Source organism: Choloepus didactylus, chromosome 2 (assembly GCF_015220235.1).
Source record: "Choloepus didactylus isolate mChoDid1 chromosome 2, mChoDid1.pri, whole genome shotgun sequence".
Lineage (NCBI taxonomy): Eukaryota > Metazoa > Chordata > Mammalia > Pilosa > Megalonychidae > Choloepus > Choloepus didactylus.
In genome coordinates this window covers 99,057,115-99,074,084 of record NC_051308.1, presented here as the reverse complement: position 1 = coordinate 99,074,084, position 16,970 = coordinate 99,057,115, and the positions used below count along the sequence as shown (strand labels likewise).

The 16,970-nt window shown below is 37.0% G+C and overlaps 1 protein-coding gene across 1 annotated transcript in view; it reads right to left on the bottom strand.

The window, feature by feature from the left end:
• Window positions 1-5,518: 5,518 nt before the first annotated feature.
• ALDH9A1 (aldehyde dehydrogenase 9 family member A1) overlaps window positions 5,519-16,970 on the bottom strand; it is a 35,409-nt gene continuing 23,957 nt past the window's right edge. Inside the window, exons 6-11 of the mRNA XM_037825456.1 lie at window positions 16,496-16,636; window positions 12,409-12,597; window positions 12,056-12,143; window positions 10,644-10,785; window positions 8,148-8,260; window positions 5,519-6,286 (exon numbers count right to left, since the gene is read on the bottom strand). Coding sequence (XP_037681384.1) covers window positions 6,192-6,286; window positions 8,148-8,260; window positions 10,644-10,785; window positions 12,056-12,143; window positions 12,409-12,597; window positions 16,496-16,636 — 768 coding nt within the window. The 3' untranslated portion in view covers window positions 5,519-6,191. The remainder of the gene's footprint in view (window positions 6,287-8,147; window positions 8,261-10,643; window positions 10,786-12,055; window positions 12,144-12,408; window positions 12,598-16,495; window positions 16,637-16,970) is intronic.

Sequence of the window (16,970 nt, the reverse complement as noted above, 5' to 3'; positions counted from 1 at the left end):
TAGCTTTTGGCTTTGAGGATCCTACAAGGTGAAGATCTGAGGAAAACATGCTTTAAGAGGAAGAGAACATCAAACATAGGGTCCCTGAGGCAAGAACAAGCCTGGCAGACTAAGTGGTAAAAACGGTGAGTGGCACCAGATAAAATCAGAGAACACTGATGGGCATGGTAAGGAGTTAAGATTTTATTCCAACTGCAATTAAAAGCCATAGTAGAGTTTAAAGCAAGAGCCCACTGTAATCTTATTTACATGAAATAAAACCTCTTGCTGCTGATCTGATTTTTTGTTAGTCTGTACATCATTGAGAAAATTTAACTGTTAAGGCTTTGTGCCCTTTATCCCTTGTTGGCTTTCCCCCCTCAGACTCTGAAAAGGAAGACAAAGATAAGTCTTTAGGAATAGGAAAAAACAGAATCATTTTTATTTCAGAGGAAAGCCAAACTCAGACCCAGGCATTTCAGAGGCACTAGAGTGGAAAGGCTGACATTGTAAAAAGCAGGCAAGGATTCAGGGATGCTCCCATTTCTACAGAAGTTGTTTATATAAATATATTTTATTGAGATTGTTCACATACCATACAACTATCCAAAGATCCAAAGTGTACAATCAATTGCCCATGATACCATCATACAGCTGTGCATCCATCACCACAATTTTTTTTTCCATTTTTAGAACATTTTCATTACTCCAGAAAAGAAATAAAGACCAGAAAAAGGAGACTCAAATCCTCCCTTACCCCTAACCACATCCCCCTCTCCATTATGTTTCATAGTTTTGGTATAGTACCTTTGTTACTGTTGATGAAAGAATGTTAAAATACTACTAACTGTAGTATATAGTTTGTAATAGATGTATATTTTTTTCCTATGTGCCTCTCTATTACTAACTTATAGTTATACTGTCATACATTTGTGCTAGTTCATGAGAGAGATTTCTAATATTTGTATAGTTAATCATGGACATTGTCCACCACAAGCTTCACTGTTTTATACATTCCCATCTTTTAATCTCCAACTTTCCTTCTAGTGATACACATGACTCTGAGCTTACCATTTCCACCACCTTCACACACCTTTCAGAACTGTTAGTTATTCTCACAACATGCTACCATCACCCTTGTCCATTTCCCAAACGTTTAAGTTCACCCTAGTTGAACATTCTGCTCATAATAAGCAAACATTCCCCCTTCTTTAGCCTCATGCTGTATCCTGGTAACTTATATTTCATGTCTATGAGTTTACATATTATAATTAGTTCATATCAGTGAGACCCTGCAATATTTGCCTCCATGTTTCTGTCTTATTTCACTCAATATAGTGCCCTCAAGATTTCTTCATCAACCCCTTTCTTTTAAGATGGTTTTGTTCACACACCGTACATTCTGTCTTAAGTAAACAATTGATGGTTCCCTGTAGTCACATATTTATGTATTCAGCACCATCACCACTGTCTATATAAGGACATCTCCATTTCTTCCCCAAAGAGGAGGAAGAGTCAAAGAAGGCAGAGAGACAAAAGAAAAAGAAAAGAGAGAAATAAAACAACAGCAAAAAAAAATGACAGCTAGAAAGCAACAAAAGGAAAGAAAGCATTAACCTTATGGAGTAGTCAGACAACATCAGCAATGCCAGGAGTCCCATATCCTTTCCCTATTCTGCGCCACCGCCCCCTCCTCCCCATGCATTTAGCTTTGGTATATTGCCTTTGTTATATTAAAGGAAGCATGATACAATGTTTCCATTAATTATAGTCTCTAGTTAGCATTGATTGTATTGCCCCCATCCCACCCTATTTTTAACACCTTGCAATGTTGACATTCATTTGTTCTACCTCATGTAAAAACATATTTCTACCTTTTATTACAATCGTTGAGCACCCTAGGTTTCCCTGAGTTAGAGAGTCCCAGTCTTCATCCTTCGTCTTTCGTTCTGGTGTCCCACATGGTCCCAAGCTTCCTCTTTCAACCACGCTCACAGTCATCTTTGTTCAGTATACTTAAATTGCTGTGGTACTATCTCCCAAAATCGTGTTCCAATCCTCTCACTCCTGTCTTTTCCTTTCTGTCTGCAGTGCTTCCTATAGTGTTTCCTGTAGAGCAGGTGTCTTGTTCACAAACTCTGTCATTGTGTGAGAGTATTTTGAGCTCTCCCTCATAGTTGAAGGACAGTTTTGCCAGACATAGGATTCTTGGTTGGTGGTTTTTCTCTTTCAGTATCTTAAATATATCACCCCACTTCCTTTTTGCCTCCATGGTTTCTACTGAGAAATCTGCATATAGTCTTATCAAGCTTCCTTGGTATGTGCTGGATCGCTTTTCTCTTGCTGCTTTCAGGATTCTCTCTTTGACGTTGGATAATCTGATTATTAAGTGTCTTGGCGTAGGCCTATTCAGATGTATTCTTCGGGGTACGCTGCACTTCTTGGATCTGTAATTTTATGTCTTTCATAAGAGATGGGAAATTTTCATTGATTATTTCCTCTATTATTGCTTCTGCCCCTTTTCCCTTCTCTTCTCCATCTGGGACACCAATGACCTGTACATTCCTTATTTTCGTTTTGTCCTTAAGTTCCCAGAAACATTGCTTGTATTTTTCCCTTCTTTTCCCTATCTGTTCTTTTGTGTGTAGGCTTTCAGGTGCCTTGTTCTCCAGTTCCTGAGTGTTTCTTCCTTCTCTTGAGATCTGCTGTTGTATGTTTCCATTGTGTCTTTCATCTTGTGTTGTGCCTTTCATTTCCATAGATTCTGTCAGTTGGTTTTTTCAACTTGGAATTTCTATCTTATGTATGCCCAGTGTTTTCATTATATGGTCCATCTCTTTTGCCATATTCTCCCTAAACTTTTTGAATTGACTTAGTATTAGTTGTTTAACTTCCTGTATCTCAGTTGAAGTGTAAGTTTTTTCCTTTGACTGGGCCATAACTTCGTTTTCCTTAGTGTAGTTTGTAGTTTTCTGTTGTCTAGGCATGGTTTCCTTGGTTACCCAAATCAGGTTTTCCCAGACCAGAATGGGCACAGGTCCCAGAAAGAAGAAATATCCAGTATCCGGTTTCCTTGAGGGTGTGTCTTAGAAAATTGGTACAACCTGTGAGGCCTCAGGTCACTGTGCTTTTCTGCCCAGCAGGTGGCAACTGTCAGCCTGTAACTCTAGACTGTGTAAGGTGTGGCCCGTGGCTGTTTTCCCCCAGGCTCTGGGGTCTGGTTCTGAATGGAAGGCAGGTAGTAGAGCTGGGCCCCACCCCTTTCCTCTTAGGGAAGATAGACCCCCTAGGGAGAGGTCATTAGCATTTCAGTGGTCTCTACCTGTGCTATCTCCACCCTTGTCTGGGTCAGAGCACTGGGAACTGAAAATGGCTGAGGCTTTCTCCACTGAGTGGAAACAGGGACAGAAATCCCCCTTCAGGGCCAGTCCGCAGCCACCCTCTGGCTCTCCAAGGTCAGTCCTCACCCAAAGCCTCTGCTTGTTGAGGATTTGTATCAAGCAGTCCACACTTGTTAATTAAAACCCCAGTTGGAGCCCAGCTGTGCTATATTTGCTTGCTCGGAGAGAGCTGCTCTCTGGCTCCATGAGGCTTTGCAGCTTGGGCCATGGGGGGAAGGGTCTCCCAGCTTGGATCCACAGTTTTTACTTACAGATTTTATGCTGCTGTCTCGGGCATTCCTCCCAATTCTGGTTGGTGTATGATGAGTGGAGAGTCATGTTTGTCCCCCTGCAGTTATTCCAGATTATTTACTAGCTTTTTCTGGTTGCTTATTAGTTGTTCCAGGGGGACTAACTAGCTTCCACTCCTCTCTATGCCGCCATCTTAGATCTCTCCACAGAAGTTTTTTACAGATGACTTTGATGGATGGTTTCTGGTAAACTTTAACCCCTATCTACCAGATTTTTGCCTTAGCAGAGTTCCTTAGGCAGCAATAGTATATCTGGTGGCAAGAAATAAAGCAGCAACAGGGAGGAAAGAAGGGGTCCAATGACCACCTTTTATATGTAGAAGATCTGCCCAAGTTAGGGACAGGATCTAAATGGGATCACTAAAAATTCGAGTCAGAGATCAGGATTATGAGCTATTGCAAAAAAGTGAGCCAAAACGAGACTCCATTTCTCTTCTTTCTTGGGTCAACACAATTCAAAATAAATCTATGAATACATTTAGCATAGGAATCCATCAAAGAATTCATAAAATCACATGAAAGGTTATAGGTTGGACCTTTAAATCGGGCAGGTGGAGACAAAGAAGTACCTGGGTACTGACTAACCTTCTTACTCAGTTCCAGGAAGCACTAAGCTGATTTGTATGTGGCCTCATCAAGATCCAGGATTAATTAGCAGTAAATTCCCTTTAAGAAAATCCTAGGAAACATATGCACCAAAAGTTAATATTAAGTTACCTTGGGGAGATAAAATTAGATGGGGGAGAGAGGGAACAGAGTACACCTTTTGCTTCCTAATTCTCAGAAGCAAATCAAAATAGCAGTGGATTAAAAAAGAAGCTTGGGGGGGGGGGTAGTTACTTGATAGAACTTCTTCCAAATCAGAGGAAAACCCTGACCTTTTGATTAAGTCAGTATTTCTCAAAAGGTGTTTTGTAGATATTATTCTCAGAAGATGTTCCAACAAAAATGGTTCTTTGATCAGGTACTTTTGTGAAATACCATAGCTAATGACATCCTGAAACATACTTTGGACCCTGCTGGCATAAGTTCCAGGAACCAGGGAAGGGTTTGGAGTCCCACACAGCCTGCTCAACTTACTGACTCACCCAAAACTAAGACTTGTCTAAGTCTCAGTTTCTTCACCTGAAAAGCAGGGATACTACTACCTTCCCTAGGCCTCCTATGAGGATGTAATGAGAAGGGATGTAGCAGTAGGAATGCTCAAATGTTGGCTCCCTTTCCCCAGCTGTTTTGTCTTTAGAGGGAGGGACTACCAGAAACCTGTCTTCTCCCAGACAGCTCCTACTGTTAAAGTTGTATAAGGTTCCCGTAAGGCACAGAATGAGATAATACTTTTGGCTTAGCTCAGTATCACATACATGCCCTCTCTGCAAATAAAAACCAAGATAAGCTTATAAAATTTTCTCCTACTCTAGAACTACAGTATTAGCCTACCAAAATAGATACAGGCACAGCAACAACAAGCATCCCTTACTTCTGACTACTAAATTACCAATTATATATAAACTATCCCCTTGAAAGGAAGAGAAGGGTTCAGAGTGAAACATCACTACAATTGTCACAGTGACTTGACAGCTTCAAGGCAGGCATGGCTGACTCATCAGGGTGGAGAACCCAGCCTAAACTTATAGGGGCCATAAATTAAGCTCATTACAGCAAATGAAACCTGCCCCTTTGTACTTCAAAGAAAATCAAATCCCCCTGCAGTATGCTTTTGTCTACATCCCCATCCTTTATCTGACTATAATCTTAAGATAAGTGCATTTTATCTCCTGGAATTACTCCCATTTGCATACTGGCACCCAAAATGATCTGCTGAAACTCTTCATCAAAACATGAAACTGATAGGATTAACAGTGTGATTTATTCAAATTTTAGTGTGTTGTGATAACATACAAATAATTTGTATATTTAAAAAGTAACCCTTCTGTCATAAGAGCAAGTTGAAGGGCTGGAAACAGATATCCTCTACCACAGCCCCTGAATGGAAGCAAAGTGCTTAATAAGGCAAGTGTCCATTCAAACAGAATTTGAACTCATCTATTCCCTAGTCATCTATCCCAATTGTTGGCTTTCTGAATGGAACAAGAGGACACACTTTAAAAAATGTCAATAAGCAGAAATCATCTCTACTGATTCGATTCCACCAAGAACTTACAAAGGAGAAAGGTCTTTAAAATGAACTAGAGAAGTAATATTGTTGGTGGATCAAATCTGTGAAGTGTAATCCTGGTCCCTCTCCTCCTTCAGAAGTGTGTTACTAGCTCGTAAAGATTTCACTGAAATTTGCTTTGAGGAAAATCACAACCTTCTTGATTAGTATAGAAAAGGCACTTAAGCACATTTTCAATCAGGAAGATGATTGAGAGAGGAAGAGTAACATTGAACCATTCACTTGTCACGAATGACCAAAATTCTGGATTTAAAACTGGATTCAGGTGGACTGCCTCTGTCAAGACAGCCAATTCTTACTATTCTACAGCATGGTCATGTTGATACGGTTTACTGCAGCTGATTTTCAGAAAACAGATTCCACATCGCCCATCTCCACACACACAGTCTTTAATTGTGAATAGTATTCAATTGTTACACGACCATTTTCTCTGCCAAATCCTGAAAAGAAGAGATCAATGTGAGGCATCATTTCAATAGTCTGAAAAGTCACAGTGACTGACAGCTCTTCAAGGACAGGCACTGTATATCAGGGTAAAAAGAACATGAGGCCTAAAAATACTGGAATAGAACACAGAGCTCAAAAATTTGGGGATAAAATCTCCAATCCCTATATTAACTGTGGAGCTAGGCCTGGGAAAAATGATCCACTGACTTCTGGGGATAAGGATAGGGAAATAAACAGATCTCACTTCTTTTCTTATCAAAAAGAACCTCAACTTAAGGTATCTACTATTCTGGTTTGAAGTCTGAAAAATATTCAGACTTTCTTAGCAAGAGTTAAAGCAGTTTCTACAACAATCAACCTCACATCCTTGAAAGTACGGGCTAATGGAAAATTTAACTCTTGTGTAACAGGTTTACTAACCTTTTTTTTATATTCAGTCTATAAGATTAGCCTACTATTTACACCCTGCCCACTCAGTAGGGGAAAGGACTCTTAGGTTCCTCTGATTACCGAGAGTCAAAGCCACTGCCCAATTACCACTGTGTGAAAAGACAGCACCCCATGGCTTCGCCTTTCTTGTGCACCCAGTCTCACAGGCAGGCTGTGCCTCTTATGAGCAAGGGTCAGGTCTCCAAAAATGCACATCTTCAGGGGCATTACTGAAAAGATGAGACACACAAAGGCCTACCAGTCTCTATTCCTTTCCAAACCCTTGGAGCACATGGCTGATTCGGCATGTTAGTCATTCTGTCTCTCTCTCAACCCCTGTGTGCACACCTGAGGGCACTGGTCTGAAGATTAAGATCTACGGAAGGGAGAGCTGGCTTAGGAGGCCCCATGTGAGCCTAAGCTGCTTATTCTAAACCAATTTTTCCCTGAACTAAAGGTTATATATTAGGAAAATGTGCCTTGGTACCCATTCTGCATTTGTGCCTTGTGTGTAGAGCTCCCATGAATGACCTACAGGGACAGGGAACATTAATGGAGTATGATCAGGGGATGCCAGGATAATACCAAATTAAGACTGTCAGACAATTAACACCCACAACCTCATCAGTGTTCATCAGGGTTTATATGTTTGCCAACACTGTGACTGGAATAATATTTGCCAAAGAGACTAGGAGTCAAACTCTTAGGATAGTGCCTCTAGAAAGTCCAAATCAATTTTCAGTATAAATGAAACAGGGTATGGGGACTTAATGTAAATTTATAGGCAACAAACTCCAAAGAAAGAACCTAGAAGTTATTACTATATTCCTGATGCCTCAAACCTCCTTTTGTTATACTGTACTTACACCACTGCCATGTAATGGTTAACATATGTCTGATTACTTAATAAATGAAACCAATGAGCAGAGGCTTAGGGAAAACATTCCTATATGCCAACAAGTGTAATGATAATAATTATAATTGATTGTAAATGTTAGATTAGGGGATTAATTAATATAAGCTTTCTGAGATATCACTTTGGATAGACTTTACCTAAACTAAATCTAAAAACTGCACAGCGGATTATGATGTACACCCTTAGTAAGGAACCTTTTAGTTTACAATGACCACAGTTTGTGAAGAAAAAGTAATGCTACCACAAGATAAGCCTTTTTGAGATGCATAACAGAAGTTCATAAAGCAGGCTACATGTCAGAACCTTCTGGAGAGCTTTTGGGGAAAAAAACAACAACATAAAATTATGTCAATTTCCATTTCCAGAGACTGATACAGTGGGTCCACAGAGGACCAGGAATCTCTATTTATCCCCAAGTGATTCTGAAGCAGACAGGTTTAGCAACACCAGTCTAATGACTGAATTATGACCTGTATCACTCACACTCCCCCGAGTCTACGGATCCTCACCTGACATCTTATAACCACCAAAGGGTAACTCCACTGGGCTGACATTATAGTTGTTGATGAAGCACATTCCAGCCTGAAGTTCAGCCACCACCCTATGAGCTCGCTGGATGTCCCTATGAAGAAAAAAATATGTTGGTTAGTCATAATTTCCTATGCTAATGCTTTAACAAGAAAAGTTAGGCTGCCAGTACCAACAGTTCCAAAATCTTGCCAGATTCTCATGTCTTCAAAATGTGTTTTAAAATCTGTTATCACCTGGGGAAAATAGACACGGATTTAGGTTTTATACTCTCATCCAAAGGCACGTATAAAATAGAAACAGCAACAAAGATGCCAAAACAATTCAATAGGGAAAGAATAGTCTTTTCAACAAATGGTGCTGGAACAACTGGATATCCACATGCAAAAGGAAGAAGCTGGTCTCCTTTCATACACTATGCTCAAGAATTAACTCAAATAGATCACAGACCTAAATGTAAAAGCTAAAACTATAAAACTCTTAGAAGAAAGCCAAGGAGTAAATCTTTGCTGAGTTAGACAAATACTTCTTAGATAAAAGAAAAAATTGAATAGGACTTCATCAAAAATAAAAACTTTTGGGCTACAAATACAACCATCAAGAAAGTGAAACGACAATCCACAGAAATACAAATCAAAACCAGAATGAGATACCATTTCACACCCACTAGGATGGCTAAAATCAAAAGGAAAGATGATAACATGTTGGCAAGAATGTAGAGAAACTGGAAAACTCATACTGCTAGTGAAATGTAAAATGGTGCAGCCACTTTGGAAAACAGTCTGGCAGTTCCTCAAAAGGTTAAACATTGAGTTATCATATGATACAGCAATTTCACTCCAACATATATATTCAAGAGAAATAAAAACATATGTGCACACAACAGTGAACTCTATTGTAAATGATGGACTGTAGTTAATAGTACAATTATAAAAATGTTTCTTCATGAACTGTAACAAATATACCACTAATGCAAGGTGTTAATAATAGGGTGATACATGGGAACTCTGCATTTAATGTATGATTCTTCTGTAAACCTACAACTTCTCTAATAAAAAAAAAAACATTAAAAAAAATATGTCCACACAAAAAGTTATGTATAAATTTCACAGCAGCATTATTTATAATAGTCAAAATGTAGAAGCAGCCCAAATGTCCATCAACTGACAAATGGATAAATAAATGTGGTATATCCATACAATGGACTTTTATACATGCTACAACATGAACTTTGCAAACATTGTGCTAAGTGAAAGAAGCCAATCACAAAAGACCACATATTGTATGATTCCATTTATATAAAATGCCCAGAGGAGGCAAAGCCTACAGATGTGGATTGGTAGATTAGACAAAAGTAGATTAGCGTTTGCCTGAGAATCCAGGAGGAATAGAGAATGGGTAGTAACTGCTAATGGTACTGGGTTTCTTTTTGGAGAAGTGAAAATATTCTAAAATTAAATAGTGGTGATGGCTGTACAACTCTGTGACTATGCCAAAACTCACTGAATGTATACTTTAAATGAATGAACTATATAGTATGTAAAGCATTCCAATAAAGCTGTTTAAAACAATTTTTTAGCAGCATACGAAGTTGCCCCCCTTTGTATTTGGACTTGGTTTTAGGATGGCAAAGCAAAGCAAGAGCAGAAACTTAACCACTCAATCCCCAAATCTTTTCCTCAGATCTCAAATAGAAACTATTGCATCAGATCTTCAAGGGTGATTTGGGCCTTCCTTCCCAGCCTCCTGACCACCATAAAGCTACAAAGAAACAGCACAGTCCCAAATGTAAAACAGCCTTAGAAAACTGCCTACTGCCGCTGAAGACTAATCAAAGTTTTTACATAATTCAGCAATCTCAACTTTTCAAAGAAATTTTGCTTCCAAATCACTTCATTTTTACTTCTATTATAGTAGTTAGAATTTAAGCACAAAGATATTAATCACAGCATTATTTGCAACACCTCAAATCAGAAACAACACACTATATATCCAACAATAGAAAAAATACTTATGTTACAATGCATTCCAATTGGAATTACTGCAAGGCTACTAAAAATCAGTTTTTGAAGAATACTGCCCCCTATGTTTACAGGTCTCTAAATTCCTTGACATGTTTTCAATAGGTAATTAACCCAATTCTTTACATAGATCAGAAGCTTAAATATTTAATCAACGAATGAAAAAAAAATAGGATTTTTATCAATTTAGTTTATAGTTCAATTACAACTCAATATAGCAGGGTTTCTTTGGCTGTTCAGGGCAAACTACAAAATGCTGCTTTGGCACCTTCTACCTTAACCTGAAGCAAACAGAAAATGCTGACGGCAGTACAAACTCCAGTGACGGAGTAAGATCCATTACATATCTAAGTAGATATGTAACTCCAGTGACGGAGTAAGATCCATTACATATCTAAGTAGATACTGCATCCGCTGCCCCCCTCAAAGCTGCCTTGGTTGTTCTTCCCCATATACCTGGTGAAGACACCAGCTGCTAGTCCAAAGGTGGTATCGTTAGCTCTTTCCAGAACCTCAGCTTCAGTGTCAAATGATAAAATGGACATAACTGGTCCAAAGATCTCTTCTTTCACACAAGTCATGTCGTCTCTGCAATTAGCTGCAAACATTTTAATAAACACAAACTTCAGTGAAGGAATTTTCATTCCTGGCACTTGAAAATGTGTCATCTTATTGTTCACAGTAAACAGTGAAATATGCATATTTTTAAAAATTCAGTATGAACTGCCAGTTTGAGCATAATTTGGAATATCTTCTGCATGCCAATTTAGCAATACGTATTTAAGAGTCACAGCCTTTGATTCTGTAGTCCTAAATCCATTTTTGTAAATTCATCATAAGAAAACAGCTATCTTTATGTACAAAGATATTCATCACATTACTTATAATGAAAACGAGAAACAAACTCAACATCCAAAATAAAGGACATAATCCCATGACCTGTGTAACACATCCTAACGATGAACTTTTATGAAACTTCTAAAACTATATTTTTGAGAAATATCTAATGAGAAAATGCTCACAATAAAATGTTCACTGAAAAAGATATAAAATTGTACACAATATCATCCCAAATTTGTTAAAATGTTATATGTATAATTAATATTTTCTTTATACTTCCCTGCATTTTCCAGATTTTCTTAATATCTGTTATGATTAGAATTAGGAACAACGTTATAAAAAAGACAATCCAATATAAAAACATAAGTTTAAAAATAAATACAGGAGGGAGATGTTCACTTTAAAGGAAAATGTACCTAAATTCTTTTAAATGGCTAACTCCCTAAAATATTTAATTCAAACAAAAAACACATTCGTTACTGACTTTCTTGAGAAATGAAATTCATGGCTTATTTTTTTTTATCAAATGTGCACTTTCACTTTTTTGAACCCCTTGCTTCTAGAAAAAAAGTTTTAAACCCAAAATTTTCCAGGTAAACCAATACATATGATCTTCCTAGAGGAGACGTACACAGGAGGTTTGAAAGGTAACAGAGTACTTCTTAAACCTGAGTGGTGGGGACACAAGGATTCCTGAATATTATTTTTTACACCAGCTACTGGTAAACTTTTTCTGTAAAGCACTGGATTAGTAACTATTTTAGGCTTTGTGAGCCATAGTCTCCATCACAACTACTTGAATCTGTTGTTGTAGTGCAAAAGCAGCCATAGGCAATACATAAATGAACAAGCATGGCTGCATTCCAATAAAACTTTATTTACAAAAACAGCCAGTAGGCCAGATTTGGCCCACAAGCCATAGTTTGCCAACCCCCACTTTACCCCACATACATGCTTCATAAATATCCTTTTGTATCTAGTTAAAATCTAATTCAAACCATCTAAAAGCAAATAAGAAGATGACATACTTAATACACAAGGTCTCATGAAATAGCCATCCTTTAATCTGGGATCTTCAGGTACATGTAAGTCTCCACCACATAGCACTTTAGCACCCTACCAAAAAAAAAAAAGGAAAAAAGAATGCATATTTTATGTTAAAGATACAACCCTGATACACATTTTTGAAATGATATACATTTATGAAATGCCAAGGATACCCTGAACAAATGCATATCTAGTCACCCCTTTGCAAAGTACAAAGCCAAACACTGCTGCGGACACTAATAGCCAAATGGAGATTAACAAAAGGGCAAATAGCAAGTAATTTAGGAATAATACACCCCTGTCACCTCCCAATACATCCCCACCTGTTTCTCACCTGCTCCTTTGCCTGTTTGACAAACCCAAGGACTTTCTCCAGGTGTGGTCGGTTGATGAGTGGACCCATCCTTGTATCTTCCAGAAGGGGATCTCCAATTTTTATCTTTTTGGTCTGTTTCACCACTTCCTCTGTAAATTTATCGAGAATTTCCTTTTGCACAAATACCCTTGTGCCATTACAGCAAACCTAAAGGACAGACACAGACATAAATTTACACGTGTGCAGTAGGAAAAAAAAAGGACGGAGAAAAATAAAATCCAACAGATTTAAACTTAAAAGAGGTACTTTTTAAAAAAGGGATATTCCCATTCCTAAAAATTGTCCCTACGCAGAATAGTATTCACATATGCAGTTTTGGATACACTACCCCACAAGCATAATAACTATATGACCTTTCAGTTAAAAGTTGCATCTTTTTTGTTTATTTTTGGTTTTCTTAAGCCATTAATAGATCCATATGACCCCAGGGACTTCTACTTCCTCATATCAGCTGCTCACTCTGGCTGCATATTTTAAGAATGGGAAGTGAAAGGGGGAGAGGACTGAGGAATAGAAACAGATTAATAAGAAACTAAGCACTTCACAGTCAGTGTTTGTCTCTAAAATCACAAGAATATTTAAACCTTCCCTTAGAATTAACATAAGCACTGTTCAAATGCTGTCAGAACAGTAAAATAGAAAACAAAGTCCAAAAACAGATCCACATACTTATGGAAATTTCGTTTATGATAAAGGTGGCTCAAAAATAGATGAAAAGGAAGCTAGAACAACTAGTTGGCCATTTGGAAAAGATAAAATTAGACATATATCTCACTAATACACAAGAATAACTCCAAATGTATTAGGAACCTAAATATAAAATATGAAACCTTATTAGTTTAGAGAAAATAAAGCCGAATTCCTCTATAATCTGAGAGTAGGGAAAAGGTTTTCTAACTATTACTAAAAATCTAGATACAAACAAAAAAAATTGATAAATTTGACTACATAAAAATTAAAATCTTTCGCGAGGGAAAAAATCGCCGTAAAAAAACCTAAGACAATTGACAAAGCATTGCAAATATATCTGCAATATACATCACAGATAAAGGGTTAGTATCTCTAATATTTAAAGAACTCTTAAAAATTAAGGGAACTATGGACTATAGTTAACAGTAATATTTAATATTCTTTCATCAACAGTAACAAATATACCACACAAAGGCTAAGGGTCAATAATAGTGGAGGATGAGGGTATGGGATGTTTTGGGTTTTTTTGGAGTAATGAAAATTTTTTTTTTGCAGTAATGAAATGTTCTAAAATTGTGGTGATGAAGGCACAATTATGTGATGATACTGTGAACCATTAATTGTACACTTTGGATAGACTGTATATGTGAATATATCTCAGTAAAACTAAAAGGGAAAATCTTTATGCATGATTGTTCTGCAAACCCACAACTTCTCTAATAAAAAAATTAAATTAATTAATTAATGAAGGGAAAATAAAAATTCATAGTACTATACACTAAAGAGTGAATTTTTTTAATCTATTAAAAAATGAGGAGGGGGCAAAAGACCAACAGAAAAATGGACAAAAGTTATGAATAGATAATTCTTTCTCACACACACATACACACCATATTCCTTAAACTTAAAAAGATATTCAACTTCACTAGTCATAATTAGAGAAATGAAATTAAATCTACACTAAAATACCATTTCTCACCTGACTGGTAAAAATTTAAAATTATGATAACACATTCTGTTGGAGAGGCTATGAGGAAATCATATTCATATCTTGTTGGTGGGAATGCAAACTAGTCCAACCCATTTGGAGGGGAATTTGGCAATATTCTGAAAAATTATACATGCATTTACCTTTTGACCCTGCAGTCCCTAGGAATTTACCCTGAAGCTGTATCTCCAACAATATGAAAACACATATGCATGAAATTATTCACCGTAGCACTATCTGTAATCAGCAAACAGTGAAAAACCTAGAAGTCCATGCAAGTAATAAACTATGGTATCTGCATAATGAAGTACTATGCAGACATTAAAAAAAAAGAATGAAGAAATTTATGAAATGAAGTGGAGTGATTTTCAGGACATATTAAGTGCAAAAAGCAAACTGCAAAAGAGTACCTAAAGTGTGCTCCCTTTCATGTAAAAAAGAAAATAAGAAATATACAAATACTTGTATATAAATATACAAATACATGAGTTGCACTTTTCTGAATGTACCTTTCTTTGTAAAATTCTGACATTTAGAACCATATTAGTGTTTTACCTAAACAAATTAAATAAATTTTTAAAATCAACAAGGATAGATGAATAGAAACTCCACCTGAAATACAGACAGAAACAAATTAATCTGTTATTTAAAATGAATTAACATAATCACATAGAAGGGGAGAAAGAGAAAAGACCCAAGTAAATTTTGAATGAAGTATTTTGACTCTATACTCAGAACTGTAAAAAATTTGAACTCTAGTTAGAAGGCTTATTTTTCATAGTGATAAGGGTTCACAAACCTGAAACTACTTTAAGTACATTCAAGGATTTAGCAATTAAATACATATATTGTAGATAATGGGAGCCAAATTTCTCACTGTTTGTAAAGGATACTATAAATATGGAAAGGGAAAGGCTAAAATGAACCCTGTGATCCTGGACTGTAATTGCAAGTATCTCTATGAACTTGTGGTTATTAATATAGATAGAGAGATACATAAATAGATGTGTATGTGTCTATACATGGATATACAAACCTATTTTCCAGCTCTGGCCTCAGAGGGCCTAGAAACAATGATACCTCAGTAGCAATGAGCACACCTGAAACCCAGATCTTGGTTTCTGAATACCACTCACCCCTAAATGGAACTAGGGTTCCTGAGAAAAATGGCTGATTCCAGAGCTTGGCCAGGAAAAGTACAGGCTTAGCCAGAACACCTTGCTGTGCCAGAAACTAAAAAGTGCTCAAAGAATAATGAGGACATATCAAAAGTTCCCAGGCAGGGGCTCCCACTGGCCAAATCTAAGATTATTTGAGCTTCAAAATAAATAATGATAGCGATGGATTATAATCTATAAAATAAAATAAGAATCCATGGGTCTATAAAAACAAATAGTAGAGAAAGGAAAGTTCTTCCTTACAGCAGAATGAGAACTAATTAATGTAGAAGGAATGATGGAATTGGAAAATCACCATTTGGTAACCACCATTATAAAAACTGTTTCCAACAAGAATCATCAATGGATGCTAAAACTAGTGGGTCAAAGTTTGATGAACAGGGTAATTACATGGTCTCAAAATACCTCCCACAAGATACTTATTAGCTACAAAGGGAAAACCCTTAATTCTGCAGTGAAGACCCACCTTAAGCAAGTGATCAAAGTTAACATCACCAGAAACAGGATGGGCACCACGTGCCACTGACACCACAATCTCATTTTTGTGGTACTTTTTGCCAAAAACGAATAACCTGAATCTAATCAAAAAGAAACATCAGACCCAAAATGAGGGGAATTCTAAAAAAATAAGTGGCCTATATTCTTCAAAAATGCCACAGTCCTGAAAGACAAGAATAACTGAAGAACTGCTAAAGATTAGAGAGATATGATAACTGAATACAATGCATCATCCTGAACCAGAAAAAAAGATTGTTTTCTTTTGCCAAAAGAACACTGGTTGAACAAATGGCAAAATTTGAGTTGGGACTGTAGACTGAACAACAGTACTATTTAAATGTTAATATACTGATTTTATTAAATGTATTGTGCTTACGTAAGAGAAGGCACTTGTTTTTAGGACATGCGTGTTAAAGTATTTAGAGGTTAGGGACCTTATGTCTACAACTTACTCTCAAAACAGCTCAGAAAAAAATTAATGATTTGCTTATGTATAAATAGGTAGATAGAAAGAGAATGATAAATTAAATATGGTAAAATGTTTGTGGGTCTCGGTCAAGGTTACAGAGGATTTCCTTGTACTATTTGTGCAAATTTTCTGTAAATCTGAAATTATTTCAAAATAAAAAGTTTTAAAGCATGGCGTTAAGTGGAAGGTGTGGCGATGCCTCTTCCAGACCCAGGTACTTACCTCGCCTTGTGTGAGGAAGTTGGCCATCATTGCTCCTTTCACTGCATTCTCCATAACACAGTCTGAGAAGATAATGAGTGGAGATTTGCCTCCAAGCTCCAAGGTAACAGGTTTAATTCTTTTAGCTGACATCTCCATGATCTTACAGAACAAGAACAAAGGAATTCCGAAGTTTAATGTGAATTAGATCACAGGCTAGGTTAAGTAGACACTGAACCTATAACTTCATCTTGAACTTGAACTATGTATGACCTGAAGCCTGATTGCTGTCAATACAATTTGCCCTTCATCTATTTAAATTATCCTGTTCCAGAAAACTGAATATAATATGCAGAACTACACTTGGCATTCTGAAGCGGGAATTCATTTAAAAAATACTGTCAACCCACATGACTATCATCAACAGAAACTCTTTGGTATTGCTATTACTGTGCTTAAGGCTGATAGAGTGCAAAGCACAAATTAAGGTCAAAAT